Raw genomic sequence first — 18,354 nt, forward strand, 5'->3', positions numbered from 1 at the left:
TTAGATGATTTAACCGCCCCCCCCCCTCCTCTACCTCCACCTCCAACCCACCACCATTACAGAAGAGGCAACTTTGCACAGTTGTGCAATCAAACAACTGTAACTTATGCAAAGTTGCACTGTTTTTTCTCTCCTACAAATATCCTTCCATTTCCACGGTTATTTCGACTTTGTGCACGGTGGAAGAGCTGATGCGAGTCAAAACTGGGGCTCAAACGTCTGTGGCAACAAGCGAGTCTATGCTGGAGCACATCTCCGCGTGACAATAGCCGGAGCTGCTCCGAGGGTGACGCTCAGCACCCGTGGATCACCTTTCACCTTCTTTTTTTCCAGAGACAACGCGTAAAGTCAAGCGCAAAAAAAAAAAAGTGCTGTTGTTAATTGCGTGTATCAGACTCATGGGGGGAAACATTCAAACCGAGCTGCTTGAGGACGCGGATGAGTAGTCACCAGTCATTTGTGCGTAAACCCGCTGCTGCTCACTGCTTTGGGGGGAAAGAGTGGGGGGTGGTGGCGGCGCCCGGCCACGTGGCTACAATTGAAGGTGATCCAGGTCTTCGGAGCAGCATGTGCACAGCATATGTTCAAGCACCAGTGGCCTAGGAAATATTTACACGGTGAAACTGGTTAACATACCTTTCACACAGCTGAGGCTGGACTCTTTTTTTTTTTCTATTTTTTGAGGGGTTGGGTTTTTGCAGTTTAGTGTTCGAGTGACTTAAAAAGAAGTCAAAAAGGGGCAAAAAGCTTCCCCTGAGACTTTTTCCAATGTTCTTTAAGAAAAAAAAAAAAGGCTTTACTTTAAACAAGCAAGGGAAGCAACGCTATTGATTTCATATGCAACTCCCAAAACAGTTGGGACTCCGTTTTGAGACATACTGCTACCATCATTACCGCCATTTACTGCATCCTTACACCTTCTGCACTGCTTATGTGTCTCACTCAGGCCTTACGCCTATCTATATATTATTCACACTACAATACTGTCTACATGCAGCTTAGTGTATGTTATCTGCATTCTACACTCACTGTATGTGCATACCTCATATATATATGCACTCTCTTAACAATGTACATCTATTTACAATAGATATTTGTCTCTTATAAGATTTCCACTGCACTTTATGTAAATAATTCTGTATATTGCCTTTCATTGGCTCTGTAGCTATACTCTGCACAATGAGAATAAAGTTGAATCTGAATCAGTTTGGACTTGCAGAGAGAAAGTTTGCACTGTTCCGTCTTCAAAGAGGAGGCACCGGCAACTGCAGCATCAACCTCTCATGAGATGCTTGCATAAAATCACCTGTCAGATGCAAGTAACTCCTCCCAGCGATGACAAAGAGTGGGCAAGTTTCATCTCATATGTTTCCTTGACTCAGATTCTTAGAATTTACACAAACTGTGGAGAGAACATGATCGCACACGCAGATGAAGAAAACAAGACTGTTATAATATGTTATAATCTGATGATTAAGCTGGGGTCTGAGGTGATGCCTTTGGACTCCCGACTGTTCAAAAGGCTCAACTTTGTCAACCTTGGCTCAGTTCCTCGCCGCAGTGCATTTTTTTTTCCAAGGTCTGCATCGTGAAGGCAGACAGGCTTGAACAGTAAATTAGATGCGCCCGTAATTCCCAACAGGACCAGACGTATTTCGTCCGAAACTGCTCAAATGCATTTGCAAGCAAGGAATGAAAGAAGTCGTTCAAGGGCGTGCAACTCTGTCGCTAAGCAAAAGCTGAGCCTTTAATAAAATAAACGACAACACACGGGACTTTTAGATTCAAGTATACACATGATACATTTATATAAAAATAAACAGCATTTTGCATCAATCCAGTATGAAAAAAAAAGAGGAACAAACACATAAATTAGCTTGTACTAGTACTCATTATGGTCTTTTACCGCTTCTGTACATTGTGATATGTGCTGTACCACATCACAGTGGCAACATGTATAATTCACACAGCTGTAACAGGTCTTTAGACTTCATTAGTTTTAAAACTGGTTTATTAACTTAATAGAGGCTAGTCCAGATAGTCAAGTGTCCCGCGGGCACTGATGATCGTGGCCTGATTCGCTCTGGAAACGGGGAAAAAAAAAAAAAAAAAAAAAAAAAAGAACGAAAGAGAAACGTATCCACCACACAAATTAGCAAACCTTTTTTCTCCAGGTTTAAAGAAAAAAAAAAAAAAAAAAAAAAAAGGCTACTGCTATTCGACAAGTGACACGAATTTCTAACACATCGTAAAAAACAAACAAACAAATAAACAAAAAAAAAAACTGGAGACGAAACTTTTGAGGTATCCTCTCGACAAAAGCATCTAGAGAATTTAGAGCTTTTCCCCCCTGATCTCGTCTTAAGTGCGACGATGGCAAAAGACACCACCCCACCCCCTCCCCTCCCCTCCACCTTAATGCCCATAATTCCAGACGTCCAAATCAACTCCATTTATTCTTAATGCTACAGGCGATTTTAAAAACAATATGACAACGAAGCACATGGCATGTACGAAAAGAAACAAGGCACACACTCCATTTCAGCTGTAGAAAAGTTCAGTGGGGGGTGGGTTTTTTCTTTTCTGGGGGACGAATCATGCAACCGGAGCTTTTACGGGCTTGTGTGCCACATGAATGAGTGCAATCATTTCCAAGCTCTGGGCTTAAAGCAACAAGCGTAATGGGAACAGACTGAGAGCAGACTGTGTAGAGAGAAAACAAAGACACACTTGCTTATGCTCACTGAATTTTTTCCCAGTACTGACGCAGACTTCACGAAACACACAGGAACACACACACACTCGGTCTACAACGTCTTTTTTTAGTGCCCTCCTCCATTATGCTACTTTTTCTTGCAGGCTTGTGTGCAACTTTACGCCGAACATGGCCTCCCACTGCGCCCTGACCCACGCCAGCAGACCCTGGAGGAGCTCGGCGCTCTCGGAGCGCACGCACCACGTCTTCTCCTGTTTCACAGTCTGTGGGAAAAAAAAACACAACACGAGAAAAGATCACAATTAAAGCTGTGAACTTGGGAACACCTCCATGACGAGCTTAGAGAAAACGAAGAGAAGCTGCACGAATTTGTTCGCCACTTCCTCGGAAGCACAGAGAACACCTGTGTAGAGGTTGCAGTCACCACAGATAACCCCACTCCCCGTTTTATCTCTTTCTGTCGAAGTGGAAGAATGTAAAGTGTTGTGGCAGCTGGAACCAAACATTTTGCCTGCAGCAGCAGCAGGAGATGCAAGTATAACTATAATTACAACACGAAGACTAACCTCATCGTAAAGGTTGACGTCCATTCTACACTGGTCTGCCGGCCACAAGTCAACTGAGCTCACGCAGCTGATTGGCAGAGTTTCCAGGACGGTGAAGCTACCGCTGCATGGCTCTTTGTTTTCATTCGCTACTGCGCTGCTTTTCCTCCACTGGTGGTCCTCTTTAAGCAGATAGAGGGTCTCTCGAGTTGCCAAAACCGTCAGAGGCATCCAAATGTCCTCTGAAATCAAAATAGATGGCAAAACATTGTCATGATACAGTTATATATGCTCTCACGGCTCCTTTACGCCAAACCGATATCAAGGCAGAATCGGGGGGGGGGGGGGGGCAGACTAAGTGGGTGAAATCCAGAACAGCTAATCTGAATGATCTTTTTTATGGTCCAACAGTACAAACAAATAAACAAAATGCAAGTTTTAGCGCTTTAATAACGCATCCTCTTGTAAGCTAGCGGGTAGGAAAACATCGCAAACTAGCTATTTCTAAATTAAACCTAACTCCTTTGATATACTTAGTTGGCCTTTTGTTGCTACGGCTAAATATTTAGCCTTCCACAACAACCCTGTATATTTAAAAGGTTAAAAATGGCTTTTTAGAATATATCCATGTGGAAATCAGCCTTCGAGATAAATACGTTAGCCAAAGCCAAAGGTTGTGTAATTTATCCTCTTTAAAAGGATTTTTTTAGCTTCCATTTCTCTGACTCCTCGAAAGGTTTTATTGTATCTTTTAAAACAAGCAAATACTGTCAGAATCCCAGTTAAATATGCCACATTACCCAAAGCCTTGAAATGACAGTCATTCAATATTTCTTCTCTCTGACTTTTTGAGCCCCTGAACTTACTAAATAATTTGTAAATATGACTTCTTCACTGCAAAAATGACTCGATTTTCTCCCATAGTCTTAAAGTTAGGGATCTCTTCATCAAACTGAGAAATGTGTTTATCTAATTTTAAACTACAGGCTGCAGCTGTTGGTCAGTAATGCTAAAAGTCTCACAAACAGTCTCTCATCGACACGTTTTTAGTATTAAATGTCGTGTCAGAAAAAGTAACAAGTTGATGAAAAAGGCAGATTGAGACACGCTGAAATTGGGTCAGTTGAAATTCCACTGACACACACAGCTGCGTGTAGCCTGCAGCGGCATCGGCTTTAAATGTTTCGACTGTAGCACAGGGGGGCGCGTGTCCTGCAGCAGCAGCAGATATGTTAGGTCCTAACCACACACATGCAAATACAGCAATTTGTCAACCCCCCTGAGTCTAAACTGTAAATTTCTGGCTCATTTTATGGCAAAGGTTAACATGGATGGTTGACAGGCACATGATATCTGCTGCAGCCCAAATCCCCCCTCCCCTCCTCCTTTAAAAAAAAAGTTAAAAAAAATCAGATTTTATCCTTCCTTCCGTCTAATATGCTTTTACTCAAAATGAAATTAATACTTGTGTAATTTTTCGTTTGTTATCCTTCCCCTTAGCACTTCATCCAGCCACTTCCCTTCAGTAATTCCCGTGATGAAGCAGTGATACCGGTGTTTCTTACTGTGCCTTTTTGCATAACTGTTACTAACTACTTACAACTAATATCAATGCCTATGGATCTGACTCCTTTCCTCCATTTTCTCCATCCTGTAAGCTAAAATCCCTTAAATGCAATTAAATCCCGAGCCATCTGACGACCCAGAACAACATAAAGGCGCACAGTCACTTCTTTGCTTATTGAAGCCAAAAATGTAACCCTTGATGTTCATTTACACATCTCTGATGTTGAGGTTTGTGGAGAGGATGTAGGAAAGGTTTTCTTTTGGTGTAGCCAGGTCATTGGAGCAGTTCAACAACCACTCCAGAATCTGATCAATCTACTGGAAGGTACTCTGCTGTCATAAAAGGTTTTGATGAGTCTATTGAGCAGTCTTAAGCATCGCTAGCCTGTTTCATCGGCATTCAAACCTCAGCTTTACCTCCACTACATAGACTTGAAAACACTTAAGTATCTTCCTTTGGCTTCCACATGCCTTGTTGGCTTACAATACTTTATTGTGAGAATGCTGGAAAGCATTGTTTTCCTGTTTCTCCTTATTATTATTACTTCTACATACTTTTACTGAACTTTCAGCTATTTGATGAGATTCCGGCTATGACTTTTGGTGTTTCTAACTTTTAAACTTTTTAAGATGTTTAACATTTTATGCAAATTTCAACGCTTTCTCCTCTTTACAACCCAACTACATTTGCGTACTTTCAGCAATTTCAACTATTTTGGTCTCAAAATGTTCAGCTCTTTGAGGAGATTCCAGCTTTGACGTTTCTAACTTTTATACTTAAAATAAAATATTTAACATTTTGTTCAAATATTATTCAAATTTCAACTCTTTCTCCTCTTTTCAACCTAACTACTTCTACATACTTTCAGCTATAGACACCATTCAAACTTTAAACGGGTCACAAGATATTAAGCTATTACCAAATGGGTCAGCTTTTTCAAATATTAAGCCAATTTTGAAATATGACAGTTTCAAAAACATGAAAAAATACAAAAAATATTTTTTTCGGCCCTTTCATCAAATCTTATGCTTTTCTAATAGGTTTTAATCATTCCACTGTTGTTATTTCAACTTCAAATTCCTTCAACCAAGACTTCAGCAACTGTTTTTTCAGCAATTGAAAGTTTTTCCACTTTTTTAGCATTGTCAGCTATTCCCATTCAACTTCATCAGCATTCTCATTGTGGAATGATGATTGATTCTCACAACAGCTTTTTTCTAGTTTCAATTTCATTTAGAGTGCAATTCAGCCGCGCAAAGAAGCTCATGGTTGCTTACAGTTGAATTCTCAAATAAAAATCTGCTCTTTTTCGAAAGAAACAGGAGAGTTGGTAAAAGTCACAAGAGCTCTTGGCGCAGCACGTGACATGATGCGAATGACACTCGGAATATAAGCGCCGCCAAGCGCAAATTCCTCCCTCTCACTGGAGATACCTGGCGGACCGGATGCGCTTTCAGCAAAAAAATAAAAAATAATTTAGGTTCAAGGAGAAAGCGGATTTGGTCACCTTGCAGAACAAAAGCCAGGATGTAGAAGAACTGCAGCTGTCCGTCCTCCATATCTGCCTGGATGTCTTCGCACACTAGCGGCCTGAAGATCAAAGGAAATGATCAGTTAGTATTTCTCCTATTGCAGCTAAACTGGGTGTTTTTGTTTAACGGGACAACGCAACAGAGAAATGTTATGACTAGCGACTGACAGGTGCTGCTGCGTCAGGTGGAACGACACTCTTTGCAGTACCTATGCAGCCAAGGGGCTAACTGACATAATAACGGCCGACAAGACTTGTTGCGCAAATGCTGGAAGTGTGTTCTGAGACTGTGGTTAGCTGTCTCAGAACACATGAAGGGGCTGCTTTGATTTGGTTTTAGTTTTTGATTATTGAGCTGAGGAATGTGAGGCCAGATGATAAACTGGAAGGATTTGTACTCAAATACACTAATCTGCTCTTCAGGAGGAAGGCTGGTCTCTGGATACGTCTGTCAGAGGGCATCTGACTCAGAGTTAAAGGGAGACTGGTATTTATTTAAATTCTTCTAAACGGATAACATACTTTTTCCTTCAAGAGTGCCTTCGAAAACAGACAATCTGCCAGCGTAATTGGAATGTTTGCTTGTTCGCGGCATGTTTTCTGCACATTGTCAGTCTGATTAGAGCGTTTTGAACTTTTTTTCCCTCACTAAAATAATACTTTTATGAAGAAAGTCACACGTTTCCTTTGAGCGAGAGCCTACAAAGAGCCGTCATCTTCCGAGTCGGACGGAAAGACACACAATTAATAGGTGTTGGAAAAAAAAAAAAAAATGAATGAATAATAAAAAAAACAAACAAGGGGACATGCATGCTCCACCATTTGCAGCGCAGCACATGCTACCATTTAAGATGTGGTTTACCAGCTAATTTAGCGGGGGGGGGGGGGGGGGAGTTTTACAAAACAAAGTCTAAAAAAAGGCTGATTGTAATCAGCTAAAGATGTGTGAGAAATGTGCAGCGTTAGAACTTCTACAGCTGTGACTCCCTTTCTCCTACACCGCCCGAACCGCATACAAATGTGCGCAACACTGTTCAGACCACATCTTTAGGTGTCTACACAAATAAAAATCAAAGAGGTTTGCTGTTTTCTCACTGCATCCATTGTTTCCTCCCCCAACAGAGTGGGGGGTGCGCATGCAGAGAAGGCTGCGAGGTGCTCACCAGAGGTGGTGCTGCGGGGACAGTCTTGTGGTAGAAATGGACTTCAGCTTGCTATCGGATTTGTGGGCCATCTCACGAACGATTCCTGAGGGAATGACACCAAATGAATGCGTTAATAAGATCAGGTGAGGTATGTGACAGTCATGGGGGCCTCCCATCTCAAAGTGCTGAGCCTGAGGAGGCTGGAGTTGCTGTGCAGGATTTTCCACCTGTTCAAAAGACTTAAATAATAGTATTTAGTCGGTTCATTAAAGGCACACGATGCAGTATATTGATGAAACCTCTCAGTCTTGTCCAAAGACCCAGTGAGTGTTAGTCTAAGTCATATTTCTCTGCTGTTACTTCTCACAAAGGAATTCGGAGTTTTCAATCTCTGACAGGGGGAAAACCATGCATCTTATCCAGCACTACTCTCTCTGCCATGAAGGGACTGGTTTGAACGCCTGCATTTACAAATAATAACTGAATAGTCTACATATTACACTATATTGCTGAAAGTATTCGCTCATCTGCCTTTACACGCATATGAACTTAAGTGACATCCCACTTTTTGCAGCTGTAACAGCTTCAACTCTTCTGGGCAAGCTTTCCAGGAGGTTTAGGAGTGCGTTTATGGGAATTTTTGACCATTCTTCCAGAAGCGCATTTGTGAGGTCAGACACTGATGTTGGATGAGAAGGCCTGGCTCGCAGTCTCCGCTCTAATTCACCCCAAAGGTGTTCTATCGGGATGAGGTCAGGACTCTGTGCAGGCCAGTCAAGTTCTTCCACACCAAACTCGCTCATCCATGTCTTTATGGACCTCGATTTGTGCACTGGTGCGCAGTCCCGTTGGAACAGGAAGGGACCATCCCCAAACTGTTTCCACAAAGTTGGCAGCATGAAATTGTCCCAAATCTCTTGGAATGCTGAAGCATTCAGAGTTCCTTTCACTGGAACTAAGGGGCCAAGCCCAACTCCTGAAAAGCAACCCCACACCATAATCCCCCCTCCACCAAACTTTAAACTTGGCACAATGCAGTCAGACAAGTACCGTTCCCCTGGCAACCGCCAAACCCAGATTCGTCCATCAGATTGCCAGATGGAGAAGCATGATTCATCACTCCAGAGAACACATCTCCACTGCTCTAGAGTCCAGTGTCAGCGTGCTTTACACCACTGCATCCAACGCTTTGCATTGCACTTGGCTTGGATGCAGCTGCTCGGCCATAGAAACCCATTCCATGAAGCTCTCTACACACTGTTCTTGAGCTAATCTGAAGGCCACATGAAGTTTGGAGGTCTGTAGCAACTGACTCTGCAGAAAGTTGGCGACCTCTATGCACTATGCACCTCAACATCTGCTGACCCCGCTCTGTCATTTTACGTGGCCTACTACTTTGTGGCTGAGCGGTTGTCGTTCCAAATCGCTTCCACTTTGTTATAACACCACTGACAGTTGACTGGAATATTTAGTAGTGAGTAACGACTGGACTTGTTGCACAGGTAACATCCTATCACGGTACCACGCTGGAATCCACTGAGCTCCTGAGAGCGATCCATTTTTTCACAAATGTTTATAGAAGCAGTCTGCATGCCTTGGTCCTTGAATTTATACACCTGTGGCCATGGAAGTGATTTCAACACCTGAATTTAATTATCTGGATGGGTAAGTGAACACTTTTGGCAATATAGTGTATGTCTTTACTTAACTGCCACTGAATTGCCAACTGTAGATCCTAAAGCAAGTGATTAAACAAGTCTGATTTAGTATTTTCGGCTTCCTAAATGAAAGAACCGGGTTCATTTTCTCAGTTATATGTCCTCGTCAATAGAATATCTGAGGGTTTTGGACAAATTGCAGATTCCAGACTCGTATTCTACGACTTCTCCATAGACTTTTTAAAAAAATTTTCTAAGAAGCTGCAGTAAGGAGTTCAGCTAGTTAGGAATATTTAATGAAATTTAAAAAAAAAAAAAAACAACTTTAAAATACAGCTGTGCAGCTTTGTTCATTCGCTGTTGAAACGACCTTAAAAAAAAATCTGTTTATGCGGAGAATGTATTCCATTGACTATTTCGATAACTGCTTCACAGTGCCACTCGGCTAAGCTTAATATTTGCTTCTCTCCAAACTTAAAAGAAAAATACAAAAGAAAAATACAAAAGAAAAAACCATTACTCAGCTGATGAAGGGGGGATTCGAGAAGACAGCCGTATTCTTTTCATCAGAACCCCCAAAGACATGGCTGATATGGTGAAAGGGATCTATTTGAGCTCGAAACGTGATCTTTCACCAAAAGTCGTACCACAAAAACAGCAGAAAGTAATGATCGAACACCACACACAAAAAACTTGTCGAAGTTCATTTGTTGTCTCTGCCATATATGGGGTGACATAATGAAAGTCGCTCTGGTCCCGTATTTTTTTGATACTGTGAAGAAACCCTGTAGCCCTAAAGTTTAAGCCTGTAGAAAGGATAAAACTGTGTACTTTTGGTATCCTTTAAAACCAAATATCTAAAAATAAATAAATAAATAAAATCATTCCAAAACCAAAGAATGCAAGCATGAAATGCAACCAAAGATTCATTGGACGACCACAAGACATTTAATGAAAAAATTTCCAAGATTCTTTCGGACAAAGCTGAGTGGCGGTGTAATTTACAGCTGGTTGGAAGTGCCAGGAAAGAGAACATTTCTCTCCAGCTGTTCAAATAGGAGACGTCAAACACATCCCTTTACTCACTGTCATGAGGCATGTGAGATGACGTTAAAGATTTAGGGGGTTGTGTACATTTACCAGGGAGGTGAGTACGCACAGGAGCAATGAAGTCGAGAGCAAACGGCCGACAAACGACACAGTAAAAGTATACCTGCATAAAAATGTCACACCCAAACCACCCAAAAAAGATCTACACACAAAAGGAAAATTCAATCCGAGAGTCCATCTGCTATTGTAAGCAAAAACAACAAAGGCAACTCCGGTTGCAGGTGTAAGATTGCGGCCTCCACTGAATCAATGGCTGAGAAAATGCTGGGAACACAATCCGCTGGGTCACGCTAGCAGTCATGAAATGTAGCGTGTGATTGGGAGTGACAACAATAAGGAGGGGGGGCAGAGAAGATAACTGCAGTGGCGGCTTCGCGTTCAGCTTTGAATAGACCAGACTTAAAAGGCACACCGAGGAAGAGACTGTAAGGAGGAGGATGATACTGGGGCGCACAGTAGAGGAAAAATGAGCTGATGACATAACAAGCTCTGCCTTAAAGGGGAAGTTTTTTTTGTTTTGTTTTGTTTTTTAAACCTGGACCTAATCTCTGGTATAAAATACGTTCATCTACTCACCGATAACAGTTTGGTGAAAGTTGGTCTCCTTCGGACGCTATTTAGATTTCTCAATATGAGTGTATGTGAGTGAACGGGGGCATAGACAATACAGCCTCTAAATAAGGCATTATCCATCTTTATTTCACCAATACTTTAAGAGGAATTAATGAATGAACGCGTACTATTTCACTGTTAGTTCAGAGTTGTCGTGTTGTTGTTATTGGGGGCTATCCGAGGGGGCTTTCTACACATGCATCCACTGGGATGACATCATCGACGCGCGCCGCAGAAGCATCTTTACCCGGAATTTGCCTCTGCTGTTGGTAACATGGTTCGTTATTGTGCATTTCCAAATTGCCATGTTGCACAAAACTAGCAGTTTACCGTGTAAAGATAGCCGACCGTCACAGAGCACGGACTGAATGAGCTGTGCTGCAGCGGCGCTTGTCGATGATGTCATCCCAGTAGATGCATGTGTAGAAAACCCCCGATAAGCCCCCGGATGCTGTAGGGGTGCGCAAGGGGCATAATAAATGTGTGTGGCTGTGGCTCAGTGTGCGTGAATGACTAAGAAGCACATAGTTAGGTATGGACTACACACTACGAGTGTATGTGACTGGCTGAATGTGGCATGTAGTGTTAGGGGCACTTTGAGTGGTCAGCTAGACTAGAAAAGCACTATACAAGGAAAAACATACAGTACATTTACCATTAGCTCACCATTTTCCCTCCGACCCGAACTCTGTAACCTCATGGATCGCAACTAGCTCAACTTTTCAGTAAAGAAATGCGAAGACATTGTCAACCTTGCCCTCTGTCTTAAAACATTAAATAAAAAAGGGAATTGTGGCTCATCAGAGTGCTTAAATGATTGGTACTTGTCTAAAGATATTTTGGGGGAAAAATACTTGACCGCCAACAGTCTTATATTTCCGTGCACTTGCTAACTTGTTGTGGATTCGTATTGCACATCAAACGGATCTTGGCCCGTTTCTTTTTCCATGTCTGGTGCTCAAAAGTACTCAAAACATAATAATGTCAGTTTTAGTCAAACTCATTTTATTGTGATTAGGTCAAATGCTGCGTAATACCAAAAAAAAAAAAAAAAAAAAAAAAGGCTTGTTCCCTTTCCACAAAATATTTTGCACAAAATATGTCAGATGGCTGAGTCTCTCTCTCACGATAGTGTGCAGTGAACTCGGATCAGAGTCTCCCACACTGCTGGCACCGTGGAGAACGTTTGAGGGGAAGCAGCAGGGGTGTCAGACCAATCCTTTTAAGATTAAATAACGTGTTAACGTGGACAGCATAGCGAGGTGCCATCCAAGATCGCAATCACGAATAAGCAAAGGTGACAGACAGAGCGTGTTTAGAACCAAGTTTGCAACAAATGGACTCTGGACGGTGCTCTGGTCTATGTCAATACTGCAAGCTTCCTCTTGTTTCAGTCCCAGACTCTCCAACTGCTTCCAATATCAACACCAATACCCCTGATATTTTCACATGAAAGCAAAAACACCACACGACTGTTTGATATGTTGGACAGCTGAGACAGATTAGATTTTCAAATTCCTTTTTTTTTCCCCCAAAGCAACCGCTCTGTTTGTTACATGTGCTCAAGAGACGTATCCATAACTCTTCCAAATCTCCCCGATGACAACGTTTCGAGAGCAACACTGAAAAACCAATAAGCCGCCCAAAGTGAGAGGCAAAAACACTGGTAAACAAAAAAAAAAAAAAAGAGGATTTTTTTTTTTTTGATTACCGACTCCGCGGGGCCTCACGTTATCTCTCTGGTTTCAATAAATTTGTTGCCAAACTTGTTTGGAGAAAGAAGATCCGAGATCCAGAAAGCTGTCCCGGACATAACCACATCCTTTCCGTCTCTTCCAGCCAGCGAGTCCGTCGTCATTCCAGTTGTGGTTTTAAACTTTGTCCACATGATAGAAGCCGGTTTGGATGATAGACAAGGCTTGTTATGGTTAAGCGTTTCTGTACTTCTTCTGGCAAAATATTTAAACAGCTGTATTTGAGCTCATTTGGCATAAAGAACAGAGAGAGAGAGAGAGAGAAAGGATCGCCAATCGTGCCAACCTAGTTATCTTTTGACCCCGGGACAGGAGGAGATCTGATTTCATCATCTTTTTAAAGTTGTACCTGGGACGTTTCTCACAGGACACTGCGTGGCTTTGCTGAAAAGCAATCTGGAACCATTTTTTCTTTCTTTCTTTTTTTTTTTTTTTTTTTTAAGCCACTGAGAGTATGACCAAGTTAAAGAGCTGTTTATGGATTTCGACTGAAACAACAGAGCTCTCGGCGGAGAGAGACGGAAGCCTGACACAAAGAGGGAGAGAGAAAGAAAAGTTTGTTCGGGGTGTAAGTGGGAAACGAGAACTGCGGAGGGTGTCTCCGTGTAGATTCATGACATTCGGCCTGGTTGTAATCCTTGTGACACGGCACTGAAAACCCCCCCCCATCCCCTCGGCTTTCGCCATTGGCAGAGGAACAAAGAGGCAGCATATTTAAAAAATAAAAAAAGCTTTCAAACAGATTTGCTCCTTGAGCTGAGAACAATGCACAGAAGGGCCTGAAACTGGCACAAACTGTCCACTCCTGGTGAATTCTGATGGATTTCTAAAGGATCAACTGATTGCTATCACTCCTATGACAAAGCTGAATGGTATTTTGCCTTCACAGATATACCATTGTGTTGGTCGATGGGGAGGGGGATCTGGTCCTTACCAGGTCTTAAAACCGTGTATAAACAATCTAAGATTAACAACTACTACCAATGCCACAGCACACACTGGGATTATTTATGGAATAAACTAAACATAAACCAAATCACAGACGCATTGTGTGGAAGGAACTAAGTCCATTTCATCAATGTTTCTTCATTTCATTGGGATCTGATGGCATTCTCAATCCCAGCTCCCCTAAAATCTCGCTACACTGGTTCAAATCGGGCCAAGGTCTGACATTTAGGACAACTTTGCTTGGATGTCGCCTTCTGGGAAAGCTACAATGTTCTTGGATGTTTTCCCACTCCAACCTAAAATCTTTCCCAAAAGATACCTGTTATACTGACTAATAAATAAAATGTGAATCTTAGCATCAACAGCTGACAAAAAATAAAAAATTAAACCAAAAAGTGGGTTTTTCTCACTATGTTTTGTAAATATACAATGTTCTTGGATGTTTTCCACTCCAAATTGCATGGAAATAGCCTTATGACACCTCCAAGTTTGACGGGCAGCAACAGTTGCTTACCTAGGATCATTGCTGGTGTCTGGCCTCCTTGGCTTTGTGTTAACACCCCCCAGAACGCTCCAGACGAGCAGACTGATAAAAACGCCCGCTCGACCCTGCCGACGCTCATTTAATCGGTGCATTTCGTTAGCAAAACGTGGCTACGCGAGTCGGTAAGAATGTGCTTAAGTGTTTCACTCACTGCTTCGGCATTTTGGCTAAGTGTAAAACAGATATCAACATGATGTAATGTGTTGTGATCTGGTCTTTACCTTTCTGAGTTCTGATGCACGAAAGCTTTTAACACTCTTAGATTCAAATCAGTTCATCTACTTTTGCTGCATTCGACATCACGACAAGTGAATTGGATACATAAGAATCGGGGGGCCGCGACGTTTTCCTATACATTCCAAGCCGTTTCCCTGTTTACAAAGTCAAATTCATTTTCCATATTTCTCCTGACATTCCAAGCCCCGAGAAACAGCCCCCCCCCTCCATCTAATAAAAGGTTTTCCTCTAAGCAGCTGGTCCCTCCTTTTCAGACAATGTGGCCTGGGCAGGATGTACTCAGCCTGTGCGAGCGGACTCCTCAAAGGCTTTGGGCAGAAACTTGCGTCACAGAACACACATATGGTGCAGCGTTCGTTAGCGAGGGAAGTGGGTTGGGTTTCTCAGTCTGTGGCAGGATGCCTGTGGGAGGGAACACGTTGTTCCAATACCTGCTGCAAGTCCAGTACACCGAGAAAAGGAGCAGCATAGCCCCACATGTGCCACTTTGTTGGGTTTGGTAGGGTTTCATTTTACCTGTTAAGATGCCAAAGAAACGCTTGCAGCGAACACTGTCCCTCAGGAGAAGCGTGTACGCCACATCTCCATCTCCGAACTCCATGTGGATGCTCTGCGAGCCCAGCCCCACCTCCAGGTAGCTGAGATCCAGGATTGGGTAGCTGTCCTTCTTCTGCAGCCAATCAGCGAGCAGGCCTCCACTGGGAGGAAACGATAGGACTTTGATAAAGTGCAGAAAACAAACCGTCACACTGAGACCGATTTAAACCGTTTGCTTAACCTCTGACGCTTGGAGGGGGGGGGGGGGGGGGGGGGGGACTGCCAGAAGAACACTTAAATGTATTAGTGAGGTCAGAGCTCACGAGCAACTTGTGAGATTAAACCAAAAGATAAGATCTGGCAAAAAAAAAAAACTGTTGGGTCTCTTGCACAAAGTTAAGAACAAGAGAAGCCAGTTCCCGATGACTCCGCAGAAAGTATAAGCGCCGCATTAAGGGCTCACATCTGAGGAAACTCACCCCCATTTTGATGGGCAAACTTCATCATCTCACTTGTGTTACAAGAAGAGAGAAAAAGAGGAAGGGCCGCAGACAGGCAGAAGGAGAAAAGATCAATGTGCTTTCAAGATGTGACCCAGAAACCTGAGCGCGTTATGCAATATTATCTACATCCTGAACACAGGGTGTAGAATTTTCCCCAATAAAAGTCCCAATAGTTAACTGCATTGTGGCGCCCTCTTTTGAATCACCGTCCCCCATCAGCTGCTTTTTTAAATATGCGTGTCACTACCTCTGTAACCCATCTTTAAGGTCTTCTTCCATCGCATAATTTCACTGAGCACTTGATCTCTTTGCCGGGAACTTATCTTATAGTACTTCTGTTTACTTTTTGGACATATTGCATACGAGTTGTCCCTCTGACAAAGCATCTGCGTGATGAAGACGGGCCAAAAAGGGAGCACAGAAAAGCTACAAGTTACCTTAATGCAGGAAATGAACAAGAGTCATCAAATCACAGCGACTGTGAATGCAAACAGTGAGCGAGTAAAAGACGAGCCGATATCCAAAAGGGAGAAAATTAAAGATGAACTATTCTTCGAGAACCTTACATTAAAAGGGGAACTCTGGTATTTTTAAACCTAGACCTTATTTCTGGCATGAAATACGTTCATCTACTCACAGAGAACAGTTTGGTGAAAGTCAGCGTTCTTCGGAAGATATTTAGATTCCTCAAGATCCATATAACGGAGTGAACGGGGCTTAGATGATGCAGCCTCTAAATAAGGCATTATCTGTCTTTATTTCACCAATTCTTTAAGACGAATGAATGAATGAACGCGTTCTATTGTTAGTTCATAGTTGTTGTTATTGGCGGCTATCAGGGGGCTGATAGAGGGCTTTCTACAAACTCGTCAACTGGGATGACGTCATCGACGCCCCCCGCTGCAGCACTAAATAAAGACAGATAATGCCTTATTTAGAGGCTGCATCGTCTACGCCCCGTTCTCTCCGTTATATGGATCTCGAGAAATCTAAATATCTTTTGAAGGACGCCCTCTCAGCCGGAAGAGGGTGGAATGCTCTCTCCGGGTCGGGAATGAGATCCTTCCCCAAGTGGAGGAGTTCAAGTATCTCGGGGTCTTGTTCACAGTGAGGGACGAATGGAGTGCGAGATTGACGGGCGGATCGGTGCGGCGTCTGCAGTGTTGCAGGCTCTGCACCGACCCATTGTTGTGAAGAAGGAGCTGAGCCAGAAGGCGAAGCTCTCCATTTACTGGTCAATCTACGTTCCCATCCTCACCTATGGTCACGAGTTGTGGGTAGTGACCGAAAGAACGAGATCGCGAATACAAGTATACAAATGGGCTTCCTCTGCAGGGTGTCTGGGCTCTCCCTTAGAGATAGGATGAGAAGCTCTGTCATCCGGGAGGGGCTCGGAGTAGAACCGCTGCTCCTCCGCATTGAGAGGAGTCAGATGAGGTGGCTCGGGCATCTGGTTAGGATGCCCCCTGGGCGCCTCCCTGGGGAGGTGTTCCGGGCACGTCCCACTGGGAGGAGACCCCGGGGAAGACCCAGGACACGCTGGAGAGACTATGTCTCTCGGCTGACCTGGGAACGCCCGGAAGAGCTGGAGGAAGTGGCCGGGGACAGGGACGTCTGGGTTTCTCTGTTAAAGCTGCTACCCCCGCGACCCGACCCCCGGATAAGCAGCAGATGATGGATGGATGGATGGACGCCGACTTTCACCAAACTGTTCTCGGTGAGTAGATAAACGTATTTCATGCCAGAAATAAGGTCTAGGTTTAAAAATACCAGAGTTTCCCTTTAAAGCTTTGTGTATTATCTTTGTTCAATGAGTTCTGAGGTCACTTTTACCAAAGCCCGCGAGCCCGATTAGCTTTTGAGGGCTAAGGCTAAAGAAGGAGGAAGTAAAAACTTACTGCACATCCGATGTCATTTCCAGGAAGTAGATCCGCTGGTTTGACACAACCAACAGGGACGGGACCTCCCCTGGCTCCCCAAATCTGACAGACGACATCTGAAGATCCAGACAACACAAAATAAAGTATGCGCGACTACACAAGACATTCCCATTAACACACATATATTATAACTTCTCCCGTGAGCGATTACAGGGTTTTATTTTTTTAAGACCAAATTATTTAGCTGACACCACTTTTTTGGTTTAAATGTCAGAAAAAAAAAAGAAGGAAAGAAAGAAAAACACCCTAATTTCCTCTTAAATAACACAAGAATGATATACCGCAAGTGATAAATTGAGCAGCCACTGTCCGTTGGCTGAATATGATGAATGGAGCGAAGCCTCCTGTTTCCAGCTGTGGTTTTTGTCGAGTCCCATCCAGCAGCTTTTTTTTTTTTTTTTTTTTTTTTTTTGCACCAGGTTTCTCTAGCCTGCTAATTCAAGGGGGTGAGGGGGGGCTTCCAGGATCTGTTGCATTTTAAAGAGCTTTCAGAGAACATTAAGTGACAACGGGGGGGATAAACTTGTCAAAAGAGAGGAAAGAGGAGTGGGGATCAAATGGGTTCCCGAAGATTTACTGACCGCATTCGTCTTGGCCGACTGCGACAGAGCCGCAAAATGAAGTGCATTTAAGTTGTCACCATTCCTCAAGATGGAATCAATCAGCCCTTCAGGCAGATAAGTTGGGTTTTTTAAACCCCAATCATTAAAAAGAAACAATAACGCCTATAAAGCACACAAATAAAACCAGATACTGGGCACGAGAGCCGTTTCATAAATTAAAATAAAGTCCAGGAAAGATTTTAAATCCCCAACAAGCCGTAACGCAGCGTCTCAAGCTCCTTCTCGCTGTGAACGATGGAGGGGGAAACACAAATGCACTGCCACTGCTTTGGCTCTGTCACGTCAATATTTCATTTTTTATTTGATTTTTTTTTTTTTTTTTTTTTGCGGGAGACACGGCAGCTTCAAACAGACCTCAACACGCGTGCGCCTTGTTCTTTACAA

The 18,354-nt window shown here is 43.1% G+C and overlaps 1 protein-coding gene across 2 annotated transcripts in view; it reads right to left on the reverse strand.

Moving 5' to 3' along the window:
* Nucleotides 1-2,383: 2,383 nt before the first annotated feature.
* The window catches only part of stk11ip (serine/threonine kinase 11 interacting protein), a 29,865-nt gene continuing 13,894 nt past the window's right edge, over nt 2,384-18,354 (reverse strand). The window contains exons 21-26 of one of the 2 annotated variants that reach the window (XM_072379347.1): nt 17,306-17,403; nt 14,884-15,065; nt 7,523-7,607; nt 6,336-6,418; nt 3,283-3,503; nt 2,384-2,979 (exon numbers count right to left, since the gene is read on the reverse strand). In XM_072379347.1, the coding sequence (XP_072235448.1) occupies nt 2,839-2,979; nt 3,283-3,503; nt 6,336-6,418; nt 7,523-7,607; nt 14,884-15,065; nt 17,306-17,403 (810 nt within the window). In that variant the 3' untranslated portion in view covers nt 2,384-2,838. Of the gene's footprint in view, nt 2,980-3,282; nt 3,504-6,335; nt 6,419-7,522; nt 7,608-14,883; nt 15,066-17,305; nt 17,404-18,354 lie in introns of those variants that run through there. The other variant, XR_011912364.1, reaches the window with a different exon arrangement.

Source organism: Leuresthes tenuis, unplaced genomic scaffold, assembly GCF_036924035.1.
Source record: "Leuresthes tenuis unplaced genomic scaffold, fLeuTen1.0.hap1 SCAF_1, whole genome shotgun sequence".
In the NCBI taxonomy this organism is placed as follows: domain Eukaryota; kingdom Metazoa; phylum Chordata; class Actinopteri; order Atheriniformes; family Atherinopsidae; genus Leuresthes; species Leuresthes tenuis.